The sequence below is a fragment of the Drosophila gunungcola genome (assembly GCF_025200985.1).
Source record: "Drosophila gunungcola strain Sukarami chromosome 2R unlocalized genomic scaffold, Dgunungcola_SK_2 000013F, whole genome shotgun sequence".
NCBI lineage: Eukaryota > Metazoa > Arthropoda > Insecta > Diptera > Drosophilidae > Drosophila > Drosophila gunungcola.
The window spans coordinates 15,858-36,006 of NW_026453171.1; the positions used below are offsets into that span (position 1 = coordinate 15,858).

The 20,149-nt window shown below is 40.0% G+C and overlaps 2 protein-coding genes across 3 annotated transcripts; both read right to left on the reverse strand.

Moving 5' to 3' along the window:
• Positions 1 to 54: 54 nt before the first annotated feature.
• Positions 55 to 16,239, reverse strand: LOC128256016 (putative sodium-coupled neutral amino acid transporter 11). Of its 2 annotated transcripts, XM_052986012.1 has the most exons (11): positions 16,173 to 16,239; positions 15,608 to 15,888; positions 12,731 to 12,790; positions 6,894 to 7,181; positions 6,626 to 6,740; positions 5,697 to 5,949; positions 3,547 to 3,617; positions 3,312 to 3,473; positions 3,084 to 3,196; positions 2,830 to 3,021; positions 55 to 1,869 (listed from the first exon to the last, which is right to left on the reverse strand). In XM_052986012.1, the coding sequence occupies exons 2-11, from the start codon at positions 15,662 to 15,664 to the stop codon at positions 1,627 to 1,629; spliced, it is 1,554 nt and encodes a 517-aa protein (XP_052841972.1). In that variant the 5' UTR covers positions 15,665 to 15,888; positions 16,173 to 16,239; the 3' UTR covers positions 55 to 1,626. The 2 variants fall into 2 exon arrangements, with proteins under 2 accessions (XP_052841972.1, XP_052841973.1); XM_052986013.1 differs by lacking the exon at positions 12,731 to 12,790.
• A 961-nt stretch (positions 16,240 to 17,200) lies between these two features.
• LOC128256060 (leucine-rich repeat-containing protein 34) lies at positions 17,201 to 18,711 on the reverse strand. The gene is given in 3 exon segments (XM_052986113.1): positions 17,201 to 17,802; positions 17,805 to 18,032; positions 18,222 to 18,711. Coding segments are annotated over 3 exon segments (1,161 nt in total). The 5' UTR covers positions 18,643 to 18,711; the 3' UTR covers positions 17,201 to 17,290.
• Between the last annotated feature and the right edge of the window lie 1,438 nt (positions 18,712 to 20,149).

A 20,149-nucleotide genomic window follows, 5' to 3' on the forward strand; every position in this document is an offset into this window, starting at 1 on the left:
ATAAGGTGGCCATGTGGCAGGGCATGAAAACCGCATTGTTTGTTTTTCAGCATAGTTCTAAAATGCATTTTTATTTTCTCAAGAATATTTTAATTTTTCGCTTTAGCTTATCTATACATATGTACTATTGGAATGAAATCGGTTTCGGTTATCTCTGGGGTATGCCTGCGTTGTAAATCAAAACTTCTGCGCCTACATCCCATCTACACAATTAACTATATGTTTATATATGTGGCTACACGGCAATAATAATCATAATTACAATTCTGCTATAATCGATCAACACTTCCCCAATACCCTACTACTTCATTGTTATACATTTTTGATATAGCATAGCGCTAAAAAGAGATACAACGAGATATTTGGCGAATGAGAACATGAGAAATATCGTACGACAAGCGGATCTATTTGGCGTGTATATACAAGAAGTCTGTAGAAATTGTTTGCTGCCCTTTCCGTCTTCGTTGTGTATAGGCGATAGTTTCAGTTGGTTAGTTGGTTAGATCTTGTAAAAAGTATCTTAGAAAAGCCCAGGGCATGTACCGTGTTCGTTGGCCATGATATGTAGTGTTTAAGCTCTTAGAATTAGAGTTAGAGTTGATGGGGTCGGGGTCTTCAGCTTGGTTCCGATCTCTCAGCCCGAAGAGAAAGTAAGAAGTGATAGCTGTAGGTGTTGGTGTAAAGACTTTAATCACATCCAAAAATGCATACACATGTATTTACATAATATCGTGCAGTATACAAAAAACCAAGAGTTGTACAAAAATATATCTATGTACGTGTATATATAAATATTCGATCGTGTGTGGTGTATATACGCAATTCAAAAAAGAATTCAGTGCCGTTAACAACTTAAAACTGTTGTCCAAATCGATGTGTTGATGAAAAGAGTTTGATTTTAGTTTGGTTTGAAGCGCAGTTATCTACTCCTTGTATACATATACATATAAAACGTTGGAATATGATTCGGTAACGTCAGGGCATAGATATACATACATACATATATAGTTACAAATAGTTGTCGGTATAATACTTGTTCGATTTTGATTTGCTTTTGCTTCTCAACTTGGGGAGTCGGTTGTCGTTAAGGATTGCATGTGTATATTGGTGCCCAAATAGTTTCAGACTACGCTAAAGCTACGGATAACATCTAGTTCTAGTTTTGGTTTTGTTTGCCTTCGATTCGTTTCCCTTTTTGTCAATTCATTTAAACGGCTTACATACCTCGAGGAACTTTCGCTACATTCAACAATATCGACATCAACAACGGGGATCCAACGAAATGTACACAACATGAATAATAACTATCCGGTGCAAAAATGCATGGGTTGCTCGATCGCAGAGAATGCCTGGCCTTTGTACTGAGGTTCGCCCGTATCACACTTCCAATACACTAGCCAATGCAGCACTGTGCCTACTACTCCTACTTACGCAGATACTTTGAACGTCTGGGACTCAGGTACAAGTTTCTTTCGATGCGACTCGGTGCAGCTGTGAGTGTGTGATTGAGTGTGAGTTAACCAGTTAACCGAAGGTAAAAGCAAAAGTTTCAACCCAAAACAAACAAATACGATCCCAGTCCACATCCCAAGTCGAGGGTTGACTTCCGTTCCGAACCGTTGGCCCTTAGTTGGCGGCGGTGGAGTTCTGGAACTCCTGCCGGCAGTAGCCCATCACAATGTCCGAACGGCAGTCGCCGCCCATGAGTCCCGGCAGGAGCACCGCCGCCCCCAGGATGGTCACTACGGCTCCGAACACCACCAGGCCCAAGGCGGGCAGCTTCTCGCGGCTGAGCAGGGCGTGCGGCTCCATCTGGATGTAGGCCAGTCCGGGCAGGATGTAGGCCAAGGGGATGGCCGCCAGGAGACCCTGAAATGGATGGTAGTGTTGTAGGTTGTAGGTTTTTTGTTGTAGGTTGAGTGGGTGTGAGGCTGAGTGGGCCAGGGCATAAATTTGCATGGCAAGTACAAGGCGGGCCACAATTTGTGGATGCCGTTCGGGATCGGCAATGTGGCCAATACCCGTGACCAGAATACAAGGGGCAAACGACTCATTGCTGAAAATAAACTTGGCCACATGGCTATCCCCATTGGACTGGGCCATGTGAATACTGAGTTCGAATAAGTCCCAGATGTATTTAATGAAGCACTGCATATTCTTTGTTGGTTAGACCTAACAGTTCTTACTAAATTGCCTTGGCTTGAATAAAAATATAAACCGAAAAGTCATAAATAACATTTTAATCGGGTTAGCAGAACTCTTGCTTTTTGCGGCTAAGCAACAAAGTATGCTGCTGAATAATACCACAACGCAAATAAGTAAAACTAAAGTCTTAACTTGGAGATAGAAAGCAAACAAAAGCTAAGTACTTATTGTTTTTCTTTTTTATAAATTATAGTATTGCCTTGGAAAAGTTCAAGGCTCTAAATATACAATTTTAAGTTACATTTTTGTTGTATTACTTTTTGGTATCTATGCAACCAGAGAAAAACGGCATAGTAAAATTAAACATTAAAATATTTGAAATTAACATGGCTTTTCAAAATATAAACTTACTTAAAATAAACTAAAAGAATGGTTATGTAATTATTAACATGTTCAATTGGTTTATTCAATAGGAAATTGTAGATTTCAATTTTTTTTAATTTTAAATCTTTGTTAAACATAAAAATTTAAACCAAAACAGTACCGAAAATATTTAATTTAAAGTGAAAATATTAGGGTTTAGGATTTGCGCCTACTTGTTCTGGTCAAGAATGGCAAGCCCACATTTTTGGACCGGACGTGGCCAGAAGGCATTGATTAAGGACATGGAAATATCCTACTCACATTCAGCTCCAGTACCGAACCGAGGCAGTCGGTCATGGGCGAGATGACGAAGGCGCTGAACACGATGGCCATGGTAATGGCTTTCGAGTACTCATCGATTATGGCCCCCTTCTCCAGGCTGGGGTCCTTGTCCTGGGTGAACTCGCTGATGGGCTCCTTCAGCACGAACCGGTGGACGAGGGCGCGCACAATCTGTGGGGAATAGCCCAAACACACGTGAGTTGCACAAACTTTCTCAAGTCAGCCGGGCCAACCTCGCGGGAAACGAAGCACTCGATGGGGAAGGTCAACAGTATCGATATGGAGAAGAGCACGCGCGAGAAGTTCATCAGGTCGTCATCCCAGCAGTAGTTCTCCAGCAAATCGCCTGCAAATCGGGATTGGTGGCCGTAAATAGTGAATGCCAAAAAAAAACAGGAGACAGGAAACATTCGCAAATTGCCTGTCAGTGCAATTAAATGCAATTTGTGTCAATCGCTCACCTTGGGATAGGGCGCGGAAGGTGGAGTAGCCAGCGATGCCGAACAGGGCCGCCACCGTCCAGGCGAATCCGATCGAAATGTGGGTGACCTTCTCCCAGCGCTCCATGGTCGCGTCGCGCATCGATTGATAAACGAGGAAGGTGTTGTGATGGCACATGAATGCTGCACAGACAGATGGCCAATCGATAGATAGATGGATACGGGGAGGGCACTCCCACTCTCACTCGCAACTCACCGAAAACCATGATGCCTGTGGCCGGGATAAGATCCGAGTTCGCAAACCGCCAGGACTCCGCCGTGTCCGTACTGAAAGCAAATCAAGCAGAGGAAAAGGTGCGAAAAAAGGTTTTTCCGAGAAACGTTACACAAAAGTTAACACCAAATTAACATTTCGTTGGCTCGCCCTCGTTTAGCCAAGGGAAATGTGAATTATTCGCATAAAAATGAGTAAAAACAAAAGGTGCGGACTGGAAGATAAGAAGAGTAAAGTCAGGCAGCCGCAAATTGGAAATTTATTTAAATTTTATATCAGTCGCAGACGCATTATTCAAGGTTTGCCGCCCGAAAACCCACCCTCAGTGGAAAGGGGAGCCTCTGCCCATCCCCCTTGGTGACCTTGAAACTGCTGAAGGGGGAAAGTGTTGCGTCCTACGCTTTTGCAGTGCATATATATGCGTATGTATGCATATAACTTAGTTGCCACTGCAACAGACTCAACTCAACTCGACTCGCCTAATGAAAAGCCATAAAAGGCAAACAAGTGGCACACTAAATTTTATGAGCTCAGCGCTCCCCAGCAGATTGTGCACCACCAGCGGGAGCGGGAGCAGCAGCACCACCGCCCACGGCCAGTTGCCACAGATTTGAAAGCACTAAAGCACCACTTAGCACTAAGGCCCAGAACCACCCCCAACACCGCCCAAACCACCAACACCAGCGAACCCACTGACCACCCACACACCCACAGCCCTATTCCCAAGCTAAGGTCCAACTGGTTGCAACTTTGTTCGCGGCTTGGGAAAATCGAGGAGAGTACACAATTTGCAATTAAAATGCTAATAAATCTTTACGCGTTTTCCCCGCAACATTTATGTTTTTGCTTTTGCTAATTTTTATAAATTGCTTTCGTGTCTATTAACTTTATAAACACCTTCCTGTTAAAATGTTTTAGCCAACATTAAATTTTCAAGGTCTAAAGCTCTATTAAATAAAATCAACAGCAAAATCACTAAATAAAATACGTTCTTTCCTTAAGTTGGTCTACATAATCGAAATTATCAATATATTTTTCAAAGCTCTCAGATCATAAGAGAGATGCAAATAAATCTCAATTTTATTGGTCATTTTTCTAAAATGCCGCTTGAGCCAGTTAACTATATTTATAAATTGCAATCGTGGCTTTGAACTTCTTAAACAACTTAGAGTTTAAATGATTTCGGCAAAATTGAATGTTGAATATCTAAGCCTTTAAAATCGTGAGTAAGTTATAGGCAATAAAAGAAGTTTATCAAAATAAATAATTTTCATTTTGATCATAATTAAATTTCAAATAAATCTTCATTTCTCCGCCCACTCTTATTAATTGCATTTGAGTCAATTGTTAATTTTTTTAATTGCTTTCATGTATGTATGTATGTATATGCTTTCAAAATGTATAAGTCTTTAAACTAAAATCACCTTTAAAACCAGAATAAAAATTAAAAATATAAATATTAATTTTTTTACTTTTAAAACCAAAATAAAAATTAAAAATATAAATATTAATTTTTTAAGCTAAGCTTCTTGTACACAAAATAAAGTTTTTCAAAATAAATGGTGTTCAAGGCTTACATTTCGTACTCACAAGCCTTTCTTCTTTCTGCAAAGAAGGCGGAAAACCATCTGCTTTGAAATTTTCCTTACTTTAGAATTAAATTCATTATAATGAATAAATAACATCTATGAAAAACTCAACTAAGTGTAATGTATTCCATTAATTGATTATATAATTGCCAGTAATTGAAAACGCGATGCTCTTAATTTACGTATTTTCCCAATTTAATTTGTTATGTTTCCTCGCTAGGCAAATTTTGATAATGAATTATTTATATAGGTCAGCCATTAACTATTCGAACAATTGCAAAATATTTGCTGAATTCAAGGGTTAATTGATGGATTTTGGGGTTAGATTCGTGACATTTGAGAATAACAAGTTAAACTGTCTTGCAAAATGATAACAATGATACACGTTTAAGGAAAAAGGATGTCATGTAAACTAAGAATTTAGTTTGGACAAAGGGGTGAAATTTGTGGCCAAAACATACTAAGATTATCAAACATTGTCTGTCTATTGTATTTTATATCTGGGTAGAAAAAATCAAAGAAGCATGTTAGCTGTTCACTTACACTTTATAATCGCCCGACATGAGCTTGATGATGACGGCAAACAGGATGAACACCACGCAGGCCAGACTGATGAAGCTGGCGCGGGCAAGTCGGGAGACGTTCTTATAAAGACAGAGGGGCATTACCACGCCCACGTTGACGAAGAAGACCACGCCCAGCCGGACAGCGCCCATGGAAGCGCCCCAGGAGGGAAAGAAGCGAACCAGCACTTTCGACAGCGTATCGCCCACCACCACATTGTAGGATATCATGGCTGTAAAGAGGTTTTGGGGAAAATATCAGAAAAGTTCAATCACAAACATTGGTCATAAATATTATACTACTTCATAAAAAAGTCTTTTTGGATAATAGCTGGGAGGCATTTTGAAAAGCAAATTATAATTGATTAACATAACAAAGTTCACAACATACTTTTTTAGGATGGCAGCGTGGTATAATTAAACTTCGATAACACGAACCACTATTTACCACCAAAACAAAGTCATACACTTACACACTCTTTTGCCCATAATATTAGTTCGATTTATAGAGACTATGAGCTATAAATGTTCAGGTCAGGGAAGTTTAACTAAAGTTTAAAAAACAATAGTTTAATTTGTAGTCCATTCTGCGTTAATTTTGTTCCCCTTGTCAATATTTTTTGAAAAGTTTAACAACTGTGAAAATAAAATAAATCACATAAAAAACCAATGTTTTTTTTAATTTTCATAATTTTGTAATCTGCGTTTAGACACGTAACTATTCAATGTTTAACTTTATAGTTTAAGTTACAATAAGCCGAAGATTTTGGTTTAACATTTATTTAATAAATATTTAATTGAATTGAAAAGACAAAAACTTTTTAAATGTATTTAATTATATATATGTAAATGTTTTCACTGTGCAATTTAATGTTTATCCTAAGAGAAACGAGGAGTTGGTCGACTCACCCAGGAAGGGATACATGAACTGCAGCAGGGAGAGCAGGTAGTAGCCGTACTTGCCGTAGGCGGCCTCCATGATGCCCGGATAACTGAACCGGCCGCAAATGTGTCCGCATCTGACCTGCAAGTGAAATGAGACTTAAACGGCTGCACACGCCCTCGCAAATGAGTGAGCTCGTTAATTAAGCGGAAATGCTAGGCCCGGGATCGAAATTGACTGCCACTTTAAATCGATTTGGGGAAAGGCATCGTCGAGTTAGGGCTTGCCACTCACCATAAGGATGAGTGAGTAGTCGGTAATGTAGGCAACCAGGATGAGCAGGGCTAGTCCCAGTCCGAATCCGGCCCGATGGAGGGCGTAGGGTATGCCGATGACGCCGCTGCCCACGATGGAGTTGATGTAGTTGAACGAGGCCTGTGGCAGCGAGGACAACGTGTCGCCCAGTCCGGCATCCTGCTGTGGCTGCTGCTGCGAAGGTTGCCGTTGTTGCTGCTGCTGCTGCTGATGCTGCTGATGTTGCTGTTGCGGCTGGCCCTGTTGCTGATGAGTCTGATGGTTGTTCTAGGACGCAAGATGTAACGTACAACAAAGGTTAGCAATTGGTCTACCTGGTGTTCTCTATTACTGTACGTTGATTGGTATAAGGACGCAAAAGTGCCTCGAGTGCCTCTTTACATCAAAAGCAAAACCAACGGGACCCACCATCCATCCACACAAAACCCCCACCCCACGCCCCGCTGGTAAATGTTGCGTATACGCAATATTCAGGTACAGGTAAAGACAAAGGCAATTCGTATCCGTATCGTAAATTGCGGTTGAGACAAAACCCTTCTCCCACAATTCTGTGTATGCACTCAGAAAAAAGCTATTCAAGAATGAAAATTATTGATTGATACATGATTTTTTTCGAAAGAAAACGATGTTTGCATAAAGTATCCCATCTAAATTTTTAAATATTACACACAGAGAAATTCAATTATCAATTTTAGTATATTATTGTGGTCAAATAACATAGATATTAAGTTAAGTTTAACTATTTTTATATAAGAATCATTAAATAGTTCAAACGAGTTTAAGTTACTGCTTTAATTCAAGAGAATCAATTATAAAATCACTTTATTTAAGTTTGCGCTCACTTTGTTTGAAAAGTTCAAAATCTTATGACCGAAACAATCATTTTGCTACTACAACTTGTACTTAAATTGTTTTTCTATGTGTGTTGGTATCGCAAGTCTCCCAGGTCCCCGGCTCCTGCCGCCTGCCATAAAAGACAATTTTATATCAAGAGCTCTCACATAAACATAAATAAAACTCCTCAGCCACGTCATAAAGGCACGAAAATCAGGCCAATGTTGTAGCCCACATTTACAGCATGGCAACTAAAAAATAAAACAGCAGAAATAATAAAACAAGCGAAGGGATAAGCCAAATTGGAGAAAAACTTTGGCCAGCTGGCAATTAAAGAAGTTTTCGCAACTGAACTTCGAGAGAAACAGCAAACAAACAACGGAAAAGTTTACACTTCTGCAGCTTTACCCCCAACGCCCTTTTTATGAAGGGAGCGAGTGTAAAGTAAACATTCGCCAGAACTACTTTAAAATGTTTTCAGAAGGTGTTTGGGTAATGAACATTTCCACAGGCAAATTTCGCGCTAGTTGAGTTCAGTTGAGCTTTCAATTCAATTAAGTGGCATCAAAGGTCGCAGCAAGGTGTTTTTTTGGGGTTTGGGCCAGGCCCCGCAAAAGTGCCGTCAAGTATCAAAGAAAATGGCTAATTACGAGGCACGGGAAACCCGGCCAAAGTCAACTAACAATCTCACTGCCAAGGCCGAGCCAGCAGGGCAAGGTTACAGCAGCTGCGGCCCAATGAAATTACAGAGTGTCCGTTGTCAGTCCTTCGTCCAAAAAAAAAACAACAACAAGCAAAAACAAATTGCGCCGTCGAAGGCAAATGGGCAAACGTTAATCTCGAGCCGGGGCGGAAAACCCTCGAAGGCTGACACACTCTCAACTGGATAATTTATAGCCAGCTGCCTTGATTAGTTTATCATATAGAACATTACCCCGCCATTAAGTTGTTATGGCCACTTGTCCTTGGGCGAGTTAAAGTTTCATCACCGAACCAAACGAAGCGCATCGGAAATCATAAATAATTGACTGAATAAATGATATCAATGAATAAATAAATCTGTTTCCGGTGCTCAATCGTGCGTATTTTTGGGTCGAATTCGAAATCGGGTGTCCCACATATTGGGACTCAAAGAGCAACCATTAAAATTCGCCCGAAATTCTTATAAATAATTTGCGAACATTCCCCCGTTAGCAATTAAACCTCACACATCAAATTAATTTACCAATGGAAAAAGGAAAACGAAACACCAACAGAAATTCCAGTGGAAACTCCAGTGGTAAATTGATTCAAAAGCGTTTGAAACTGAAAAAACTGAAAAAACGGGGAAAACGAAAAAAAAAATAGAAAACATGAGATGAAAATTGTTCGGTGGCCTCTCAGGTACTGGTGTTTCAGCATACGAGCACGTGCCCACACATGCTACTCACCTGTCGAGCAGAACGTTTCTAATAAAAGACAAACATTGTGGAAGGCAAATACAAACTCGAACACAAATAGCAACGCCGCACACGAAAGCCAATCTCCACTGGGTACCAAGCAGATCCTGAAAATGTTCTGGCAAACAAACCATTTTATGCACTGCACGATTTTAATTAATAACACTCATGTCTTTGGCCCACCGCCCCTCAAACTTTCATTTCCAACTCCTATTTCCTGTTCAGCAGCCAAGTAAGTTGAACTCATGTACCCGAATAATGGAATTAAAATACCCTTTGCTTTTATAACTGTGGAAAGGTTTATAGGGGTTCTTGAAACGAGAAGCAGCTAAGAAGGAAATTAAAATGTTAATTAATTGTCAGGGCTAAAATTTCATAACACAAAAAAACGCCAAATTACGGGCAAGAAAGTTCTTAGGCCATAAAATATAGCTTGGAAAAATTTCAGTTAGTAATTATAATTAATAGGTATTTGCAAGCAACTAATATTTTGTAACCCATTATGAACAATCGAATATTTTCTAAGAAATATGAAGAGTTGTTTTTCTGGTTCTCTGATTTGTCTGAATAACACTAATATAACAAAAATTGGAAATAAAAAAATCTATGATCAAAGAACAATTTTATTTCCTGGTAACTAGTTTGCTAAGCAAATGTTTTGGTCAACAAGGTAATAACAATATTCAACAATTAAATACGAATTTCAATACCTCTTTGACAAATATTATCTAAGGGCAAGGATACCCCAGACCTTATGTTATAAACGGAACGAACAAGTGGTTTGTTTGGCCAAAACTCTGGGACACATATTTGGCTGGCCTAATGAAATTAGAGGACGACGGCAGCACAATGGGGAGCAACAATTTGCACTTTAATGAAAGCGTTTTGGTCAACACCGAACACACATTCACATCGCAAATTGAGGGGACCTCTCTGGGGCAAGCCAAACAATTAACCAGGGAGCTGAAATTATGAGCAAGGCAAAATGACACAGTGCTAGCAAAAACCCGCCAGCTGCAGCGTTTTTGCATTGCATTTTCGTGCCCCGCTGAACTATTGACATGGCCGTGTCGGCATTCGGCATTGTTGTCATTTCAGTTTCAGCCGTTGCCTGGGTTGCACCCCTACCGATATACAAACAGAGCCTACTGCCAGCCATATGCTGCCCCGGTCCCCCGATCTCCGCAAATATAGTGCAAAAGTAAACACAAACATGCAAGGCAGCCAAATGGTCCCCGGGTCAGGTTTTATGCCCAGGGATGGGCACTAAAGGGGGGTTGTTTTGGGGAATGAAAAAAGCGTTTGACCTTTTGCCGACTGCAGAGCAAGAATAATACGAAAGCGGTGACATAGTCAAGTTGCGTTGGAATTCCAATTAACGCGACAAAAACGTTATAATTCAATAACGTTTGGCTCAATTCACATTATACAAGTTTCAAAGAGAGTTCAAAAACTTTATAATATTTTCTAACATTTTATTAAATGAAAAATGAGAGTGGCGCTTAATTTGCATACTTTATTAAACTTTATAGTCTTTGGAATTTAAGATAAGCTGGAAACATTTGGTAAGTCGTTTTTATAACTTTTAAAGTAGGATAGAGTGAGGAGAACCTTGCCAAAGTTGTGTTTTTCAAAATGTCAAAGCCTTCGAGAGAGCTCTAAGGCTCTTATATTAAACAATGCCTTAACATGCATTAGAAATATATTCTTTTAAAAATTAAATTCGTTATGGTATCATTTGATAACTTTTAAAGTAGGATAGAGTGAGGAGATCCTTGCCAAAGTTTTGTTTTTCAAAATGTAAAAGCCTTCGAGAGCTCTAAGGCTCTTATATTAAACAATGCCTTAACATGCATTAGAAATATATTCTTTTAAAAATTAAATTCGTTATGGTATCATTTGATTTGAATTAAACTGAAGTCTTCAGATATTATTTTCTATTTTTGAAAATTTTGGGAAATGTTTTCTAGAGTGCATTTGTGTGCTTACATTGTGCTTGGCTGTTTTTGTCTTTAATTTAATTTTTGCAGTTCCCTTTCATTGCAATTAATGAGTAGTCTGTGCCGCTGGCCAAGAGTTGTTCCACTTTCCGCTGGAACTAACCTAATTGAGAAACAGCCAGCAGAGTGTCTCAACTATTGGCAATTTGCCTTTGAGCCGGCGCGACCATTAGTTGTGCAAACAATCAGGGCTTTCTGGCTTGTTTTACTCGCACCCTCTCCCACTCTTTAATGCTGGAATTTTTTGGCCAGCCTTGGCTGCCTAATGGCTTTGCCAACAAAAAAAGTTTCGGTGCCAGGCCTAAGAAAACAACAAAGGCCGAAACACACACTCACTCACTGGCGTTCCTTACTTATGCATGGTAATGCATCAAATATTACACAATGTTCCCTTCAAGTTCTGGGCCAACGCTCGCCGCCTTCATTTCCCTTCCCTTGCCCTAAGAAAAAAATACCCAACTATGTTCGAGAATATGTATGGGAAATCCTTTCCTGCTTTTTTCGACAGACATTCTCTGGTATTAGTTGCGGGGATTAGATTCGGCTTAAAGCAAACCAGCTTTCAATGGTCTTAGTACACTTTTTTGGTAGCATTAAATAGGCAGTAAACTAGATGGACGAGTTTATTCCGCATCCGGCGAGGTGGCCTTTAAAACATGTCCTCAAGCTTAAAGTGATCATATCATTCGAAAGACTTTTTGAATTTTTACGGAAATATAATAAAAGTCTGACTCTAAAAAAACTAAAAATGCGTCAATACTTTTATATATCACGTCAAAACACTTAAACTTAACCAAAATAATACTTTAATTTAATATTTTAAAAGACTAAACGCATCTATGATGAAGCGAAAAATTTTGAAAATATGTTTTTAACTTGAGTAAAATTTTAATATCTAGCTAATCGTAAATTATTATCTAAATTATTATGAAATTTAACATTTTTCTCACTTTTTATAACTTGGAACGATTTAGATTAACGATTGGAGCTTTAAACTTAGCCAAAAAATAAACTAGTAAAGTTTTAAAATTCCTATTATTAAAAACATACAAAATTGTCTCTATTCCCTCCTATGCTTTTAGCTGCTTTTTATTACTAGCAAAGTACATCTTTCTCACAACCGCAGTAGTAAGTTCTCATAAAATTTTTATTTTTCCACCGAAAGTATGCAATAAAAGTACACATTTTCAATTGTAATTTGTCATCATTATCAACTCGTACAAGACTTGGCCCAATGCAATATTTAATAAGGCACTCGCGAAATAGGCAAGGAAGTATTTCTTAATAAGAAAATTCTTTTGATGTCCAGAGACCAAAAGCAATTTGTACCGCCCGAAAGACCCCGGAGAAGGTCGCGGCCAGAATGCCTGATATGTCTCACTCGCCCCGTCTCTATCGCTCTTATCCTGCTGTCTCTTTCTGCACGACCGAGTGTTGGCGTCACTTGGAATTTAATGAATGTGAAAGGGGACTAGAATGTGAATACGACTACGGTTCGCAATGCAAGTGCAGTGCCGGGTTGGGAATGTGGGTCAAAGTTTACCTTCATTATATTGTTGAAGTCATCGAATGCATAAGCCTCGGCAACCGACACATCGCTGCCCTGGTGAAACGCATGAAAATCAAATTGTTAACCATTAAATCGAGTTCACTTCACAACAATCGAGTGCTCGCTGAATGATTCGCTTAAAACATAAACGTAAAAAACATATCAAATTAAACACACATGCATATATACGAATCATACCGCAAAAAATTCCAATTTATTCGCATGCCGAATTCATATGTTATATCTGTATATGGTATATATTAGAGTGCGCACATATCTTTATGGAACACGTGTTTTTATATATCGCTGGGGGAAATGCGAGCGCCAGTTCAATGGATTTCTGTGTTTCCCTCTTTTTTTATTGTCTTGGCCGTCAATTTCCGAGATACGGACGCGAGCAGTGCGGGGTTTTATTGTTCAGCTGCCACAACGGAGAGTAGGAGAGGTGTCGAAATCCGCAAGACGTCGAAATCAAAACCATTTAAGCCATCCACCGCACAACCAACACCCACTAGAAGCCCAGGAGATGGACTTAGACGGGTCTCGAATGGGATTTGGCGATTCACCTTGATTGCCTGTGAGCCGGAATAGCTGAGGAGCACTGGGGTATGCAACAGTTATTGCATAACTCGAGCGGCGGCGTATGCGTGATGTGATGCCTTTGTTACCCATACGCCATGTTAGCTTAGGCTGCTGGCCAACCACTCAAACAGTGCTCTTACTTCCTGTCACTGCCAGGAAAAATTGTTGAGGACCATTAATAGCCTGGGCTTTTGAAATTTATTTAAATTGGGTTTTCCGGTCTACGATTTCCCATTCCTCCTCCAACAATGTTTGATTTAATTGGGTCAATTGGAAGTGGGATTGAGTTGAGTGTTGGAGAGCGGCTTGCGGGCCAATTTGAGTTTCCAGTGCGGACTTAATTGTCGGCACGAAGTGTCTGTAAACTATGTCTCCCCAGGGCCAAGTGCACTGCCTGCAGCTGACATTGATTTCTGTTATCTCACAAGGGGGTGCTGCTGCCGACATTCTTATTTGATGCCTCAGCTGGCACGACACAGCTGCAACTTGGGGGAAAACGAGGAGGAGCACAAGGCTCGGGAGGGGAAGCAGCAGGTCCAAGGCCAGAAAACAGATGCGCGGCGAAGCCACCACATGCCATGCATACTAAGCGGCGATTAAGTGGATGTGGATGTGGCTGCGGCTGCGACCGTTAATTTAGAACTGGAGCAGGACTCATAAATCCTTCGCCGCCATAAGTGGGGGTGTTGTGTAATTAAAGGTCAAGCTCGCTGCCTATTGATTCTATTATCTCAAGTATTTTGGCGGCCACCCCCCAGGGAGAGATTAATTAAATCTTGAAGGATCTCGGACAAATTTTTACGCCTGTCAAAGGTCATGGGTGAGACAATAAATAGCAATAAAATCCTTGGGGCCCCAAGTGACTCAATTGCTAGTCATCAATCATAGCATGATGCGAATTGTGTTTTGGATAATCACTCAATCAGGGCACGATTCGATGGTTCTAATGTGTCATTGTCTCAGTCTGCGAGGGGTAAGGACGTTTACGTTTCTGTGCCACTGGTGGTGCTGAAAACAAATTGATTTAACAGTCTTTTTCACAGTACGGGTTACGAGTTGCGGGCCACGATTTCGAGTGTGTGTGTGTCTGCGTATGTGCAGACAGGACACGCAAGCCAATTTCAGCAGTTGAGCGAAATGGAATTCATAACGAGCTTAAGGGATTATCGGGCATAACCCGTCGTCATCTCTCAAAATCCCCAGCCAAATCCCTTTTGCCAGATTCATATGCAAATGTCGGCGGGGCTGGGGCGTTTATGAAGCCATGATTGATCGACGGGCATTTTGTTTGTTAACAATTCATTGGGCAAGCCAGGAATGCGTCCATAACAACGTGTCATTAAATCTATTGCGGCTTTTTGCTTGGGAAATTTAATTTGGTTTCCCCGACAAGTTGTTTGGCTAGTGCTGCACGACGAGACGAGCAATTTGAAAATATCGTCTTGCTCGATCATTTGTTTCTCGTACTACCTTTTGTCAAATGTAATTCATTCTCGTCTCGAAATCCGACCGCCTTCGGCGATATTCTCGAAAAAAATCTCTAGATAGAACCAAAACAAAAAATTTCGAACATAAAGGGATACATTTCAACTCGAACAAATCGATTTTTCTTTAATTTTTTTATAAAATTCTACAAATTCTTAATAATTTGATATTTACTTTGTTTTATATGTTTGTTACTTGTTCATGTTAACTAATAAACAGACAGATATAATAATGAAATGCCATATTATCATTAGTAAAGTTTTTCTTTTAATTTGTATGTATTCAACTTGATAACAGAATACTAGCAGAGCTGAAAAACATGTATTGCTTATATACAGAGACATATTTAAAGTTTTAATATTGATGTGATCAATTTCTTGGGTTTTTTTAATATAAATTTAATACATTTTTTAAACAAATTAAAAATTATGACTTCAATATATTTATGGATTTAAAATATTACAGAAATTGTTTTTATGGAAATTTATTTTCGATAGTGCAAAAATATATATGAGCGAATGAATAATGGGATACTCCAGAGTGGATCTACACAGCTGTGGGGCGACAATGCAGTACTGAGAACCCCGACTTTTGCCATATCCCGGGTCATTATGCACTTTGCGGACAGTTGGCCAATCAGTCACTTCGTGTGGGTGCAATTAGTCGGAGTTCCTGCGGCCGAGATGTGTGCAATTAGTGTGTGCGCATGGAAAGTGCTCAAGTTGTGGGTGCTTTTGGAGATTTTGGAGGTGAGGAATCGAAAAACAGGCGGTTCTCTAACTAACTAATTACGGGACGACTCACCTGGCGCTGCAGTATATAGCTGAATTCCGTGGCCGTGTTGCGTCGACTGTCGTTCATTTTGCTTGGTCTGGCTTTCTTTTCTCTATTTTTGGTCTAACTTTGCTAAAAGTAAAAGTTCTAAGAGCCTCTGGCTTCAAATTTATATTAGTTCGTTTAGTTAGTTGAGTTTAGGTATAGTTTAAGTTGTAGTTTTAGTTTTAGTTTTGGATTTTGGTTTAGTTTAGGTGGGTAGTTGGCTGGCCTTTATGAAGTAGCTGGATATGCGATATACGAGCAGCCGCCTACAAGAAGATAAACAAATTTTCAACTGAAATAAGATAAAATAACTGGGGAAAAGCACAATTTGGCCACAGGCTCAACACAGTTTATGTTTTCTTGTTAATTATGAAGAGTTATACAAGAACTGGAGCACATATACTAGCACTGTCACCGAACAATAAATAAACCAAAAGCTATGGGTTTTTCTGGACGTCTGACTTTGTGTTTTTAAGTATTTCCTGGTTTATTTTATTATGTGTTGTTTTGGGAATGTGTGATTTTTTAATGGAGTTTTGCATTGTCTAACCGATTTGTCGGGTGTTCGATGCGATTTGGTTGCTTTGACGCTTTCGATGAGACTGCTGCAATAAAAATATATTGCGAAACTCTCAACAAGGATACCGTTAGCGTTGTCCTTTCGCCGTGGCGTCGCTGCCCGAAGTTCTGCTCCCGCTCTGCTCTCTCTCTTCCATGCGTCGCAGCTGTTTTCTCTTTCGCTCATTATGCCATGCTCTCGTTGTTGTTGCCGTCTGACTTTGAAATCGCACCACACACCCACACATTCACACACAGAGCGCTCTCACAATAACAAAACAGAAGCCGGAAACGAAAGTGAAAGTTGCCACACTGTCGTGTCAGCTGTTTGGCCATGAAAGCTCGCTCTCAAGCCGAGCTTTCCCCACCCACTCGAAGGCAGTCTGGCAGCACTGTCTCTTCATTCATAGGAAATGCGGGAGAGAGTGATAAAGAGCGAGCACGTGGTTGGAAAGCTCTATTAGCACAGTGGGCCGAACGCAAAGTCTTTATCTAAAATCATATAAATTTAAATTCCTTAACAAAACCTAACCTTTCCCATTTAAGCCAAAATAAGCCATTTAAAATATATATTTTTAAGTTTATTACAAAAATTGTTTAGTTTTTTAATGTTTTTATTACTTGATCAAGTTTTCCTGGATTTTCTTCGTTCTCGAAAAAAAAGATTAATTTAATTTAATTTAATTTAAGGCACTTCATGGTTGAAGCAGCTATCTTCGCAATCCGTATCTGTATATTTAAATAAAAAAGTAGTTTTCACATTAAAACTTTAGCCTATTCATGGAATGCTGTTTCTTAAAAATCCTGAATTTCCGCTGCCCGCAATTTATAATTTTTTTCGGCATCGGGCTTCAAAACAACTAGATTTGACGGGAAATAATCGAAATTGGCAGACCTGGTTCTGGTGTTTGATCAAATTGGCACTTCGAGACCTTAATATAACAGTTTTAAGTTTAGTCTACTTCTATTGCACTGTTGACGTTAAGCTTAAAATAAAGTTTCTAGCTCAATAATTGAAATTTTCATTTTCACCGAAGTACAGATTTTCAATTTATTATACATTCCAATGCATTGTTATGCAGAACAATCAAAAAAACTCTTAGCAGCTTTCTATCTCCAAGGAACTACCCTGTAGTCCTGCAAGGACTCGTCGTAGGTGTAACTGATGTCCACCTCTTGGTGGAGCAGCACCTGGGCATCCTGAAGCCGGCGCAAAATCCCCGCGGAACGCGAGTCGAAGTGGTTACCACACAATTCCAGGCGCTCCAGCCAGCAACATTTCTTCAGGGTCAGCAAAATATGATTTATCGCCTCCGGCTGAATGTCGTTGTATTTCAAGTGCAGATGTTTCAGCTTCAGGCACGATGAGAGGTACATGGCCACCCACTCACCGCCATGGGTGCCAATCGAGTTGTAGCTTATGTCCAGCAGCTCCAGACGCTTTCCAATGGCGATTCCGCGCAGCAGGAACATGGCTCCATCTGGGCCGATTTTATTGCTGCCGATTCGCAGGCGTCGGAAATTCGATGTGGGCAGTTCCAAGTACTCGGCAATGGGAAGCATGTCCTGGGCGGTCAGTTCGCAGTGCTGCAACGACAGGCTCCAGAGTCTGTTCTGCATAGCAGCGAACTCAGCACTGATGTGATCTTCTCCGTGTCCAGGCTGAGACTCAGTCCCAGCAGCCGGTCGGCATACAGGCGACGCAGTCCCACCGACTTGTGGACTCCGTCCGCGATCATCGCAAAGTTGTACTGAGTCAGGTTGCATCTGGACACATTGAGCATGCGCAACGTAGGGCTGACCAGCAGGAACTCCCGCAGAATCCGCACGTCGTCGTTGGTGAGGGGAGTGCCTGGGAAATTATAAATTTCAGATACATTTCATAGCAAAAAACATGTATCCAAAAATCTGGTTAAACTTAAATTCCTTCTAATTATTTTAAGGTTAAAATATTTACTTTTGCTAAAGCTTGTGGGAAGCCTCTTCTCAAGAGCCACTTATAGGAATAGCATGAGGATAAAATAATTTAAATCTAGTTCACCTTCAAGGTTCAGCTGGCTGACGTCCATCTTTTTCGCATTCAATCGCAGCATAACAAAGAACTCGTGGGGCAATCGCATCAGATTCAACTCGATGTACCACACAGGGATCAGGGAGCGGGCAAAGTCCTTTAGCAGGCCTGCATCCCAGTTGCTAACGTTTACGCCCGAAAATTTCACTGCCAGCTGGTGGCGCTGCAGGAGATAGTTGACTATGACCCGGAAGTCACGGACGCAGTTGTACTTCCGGCCAATCCGGTCCTCAAATTCCAGTCGCTTGAACTGGAATTGCTGGTAGGGTCGTTTGTCGTACTCCCGCTGCCAGCAGCAAAGGAGCAGGTTCGTGAATAAACGGCTTTTCTCCGGCGAAGGAGTCGGGCATTCCTTCGGATTGTATTCGCAAGGGAGGTCCACTTCGCACATTCTGAGCTGTTTCGTGTGGAGGCAATGAAAAGTAATTTGGTTAGGTATTGCAAATTTATGACAACTTAGTCAAAGCAGACTGCCTGAGAAATAAAAATGAAATCACTAACTAAATCGGGACATATGCTGCATACTTTTCGGCAGCCAACAAAAAAATTTATGTAAAATAACCAATGTTTATATTTTACAGTTAATGTAGCTTAAAACAAGTAATTTAATTATTTTGAAATTTAAGAACAACAAATTAAGAAACTTAACCTTAAAATATTATTGATTTGATCGCTAACACCATTCCGTTCTTAGTTTTCTAAACTCAATTTAACTACAGTTCATTCAATTGAGTATAATTTTCCAATAAAAGATATTTGCTTTCCACTTTCCTTGTATATAAAATCTGCAATAAAATTATAGCCTACTTCCAAGTTTTTTCCCTGCTTACGTCTTAACGAGAACTAAACTACCTTTGCTGCAATCCAAATAGGTGGTAAAAAGTGGTTTCGCAATGGCACAATGGAGTCCCAAAACTAAAATAGTTCACATAAACCTCGTGGCTGTTGTTAATTGTGATTCATTTTATAAATAGCTTTAACTAAAAATATGTAAAACTCGGCTCGCCGCAGTTCTGTGGAACGCCAAAAGTGTTCCCCCCATAAAAAGAGCGGAATGCTTCCTCATATTCGGCATAGTCCTGCCAGCAGCAAGACTAGAAGTCTGCTTTTGGAGCATAAGACTTCCACGGTATCATTAGCATAGTTTGCGAACTGAAGGCACAAACTTGGTCGGGGCGAATTACCATAAACGCCATTTCATTCATTTATGTATCCTATTCCACAATGGGCTCCCATTGTCGACCACGTGGTCTCCAAGCCGAGGCATCCTGGCGTGCCGGCACGCGTCATACCTGTCCTATAAATACGCTGCAACCCATAACCGATATAGTTATACACAGTCTTCATATACATATATACATTGGCATAGGGAAGGAGCTGCACGTAACAAGTGGGGAATGCAGGAGTATGAGTGGTATTTGCGCCATTTATGGTCGGTTTGCATCTTCATTTATTTGATTACCCTGGCAGTGCTTTAGCATTGAAGAACGCATCAGTCAACCACAGTGCTGTCGTCTTAGCTAGTTCTTGTTCTATTTAATTTATGAAACTGATTATTTTTTTTACAAATGGTAGCTCAACAGTGTGCTTTTCAATTGTTGGATAATTTGTACTATAGCTAGTTAACCTTTTCGATGCTTGAAAGTGTTTATAATCTTGCAAACTTTTTTATAAATATTTCCTATTAGTTTTTTTTTCTGAAAATCAAATAGTTGATGATGTCATCTTATTAATATTTTGTTTTTTAAAAGCTCTGATGGTTTTTTGGTTTATCACTGTTTACTTTTGCAACATTAAAATTAATGTATGTCTTCTAATCCGACTAAAAAAACCGTTTTTTAACAAAGTGAACTAAAGATTTATTCACAAGAAAGAAGGTATTGTTTACTTATCTTATC

Excerpts from the sequence above, each read along its gene's own strand:
- LOC128256016 (XM_052986012.1), bottom strand. The coding sequence starts at position 15,664 with ATGAACGACAGTCGACGCAACACGGCCACGGAATTCAGCTATATACTG. Across the intron at positions 3,474-3,546 it reads CACAGGCATCATGGTTTTCG|CATTCATGTGCCATCACAAC; the intron begins GTGAGTTGCGAG and ends CTGTCTGTGCAG. Across the intron at positions 3,022-3,083 it reads AGTGCTTCGTTTCCCGCGAG|ATTGTGCGCGCCCTCGTCCA; the intron begins GTTGGCCCGGCT and ends TATTCCCCACAG.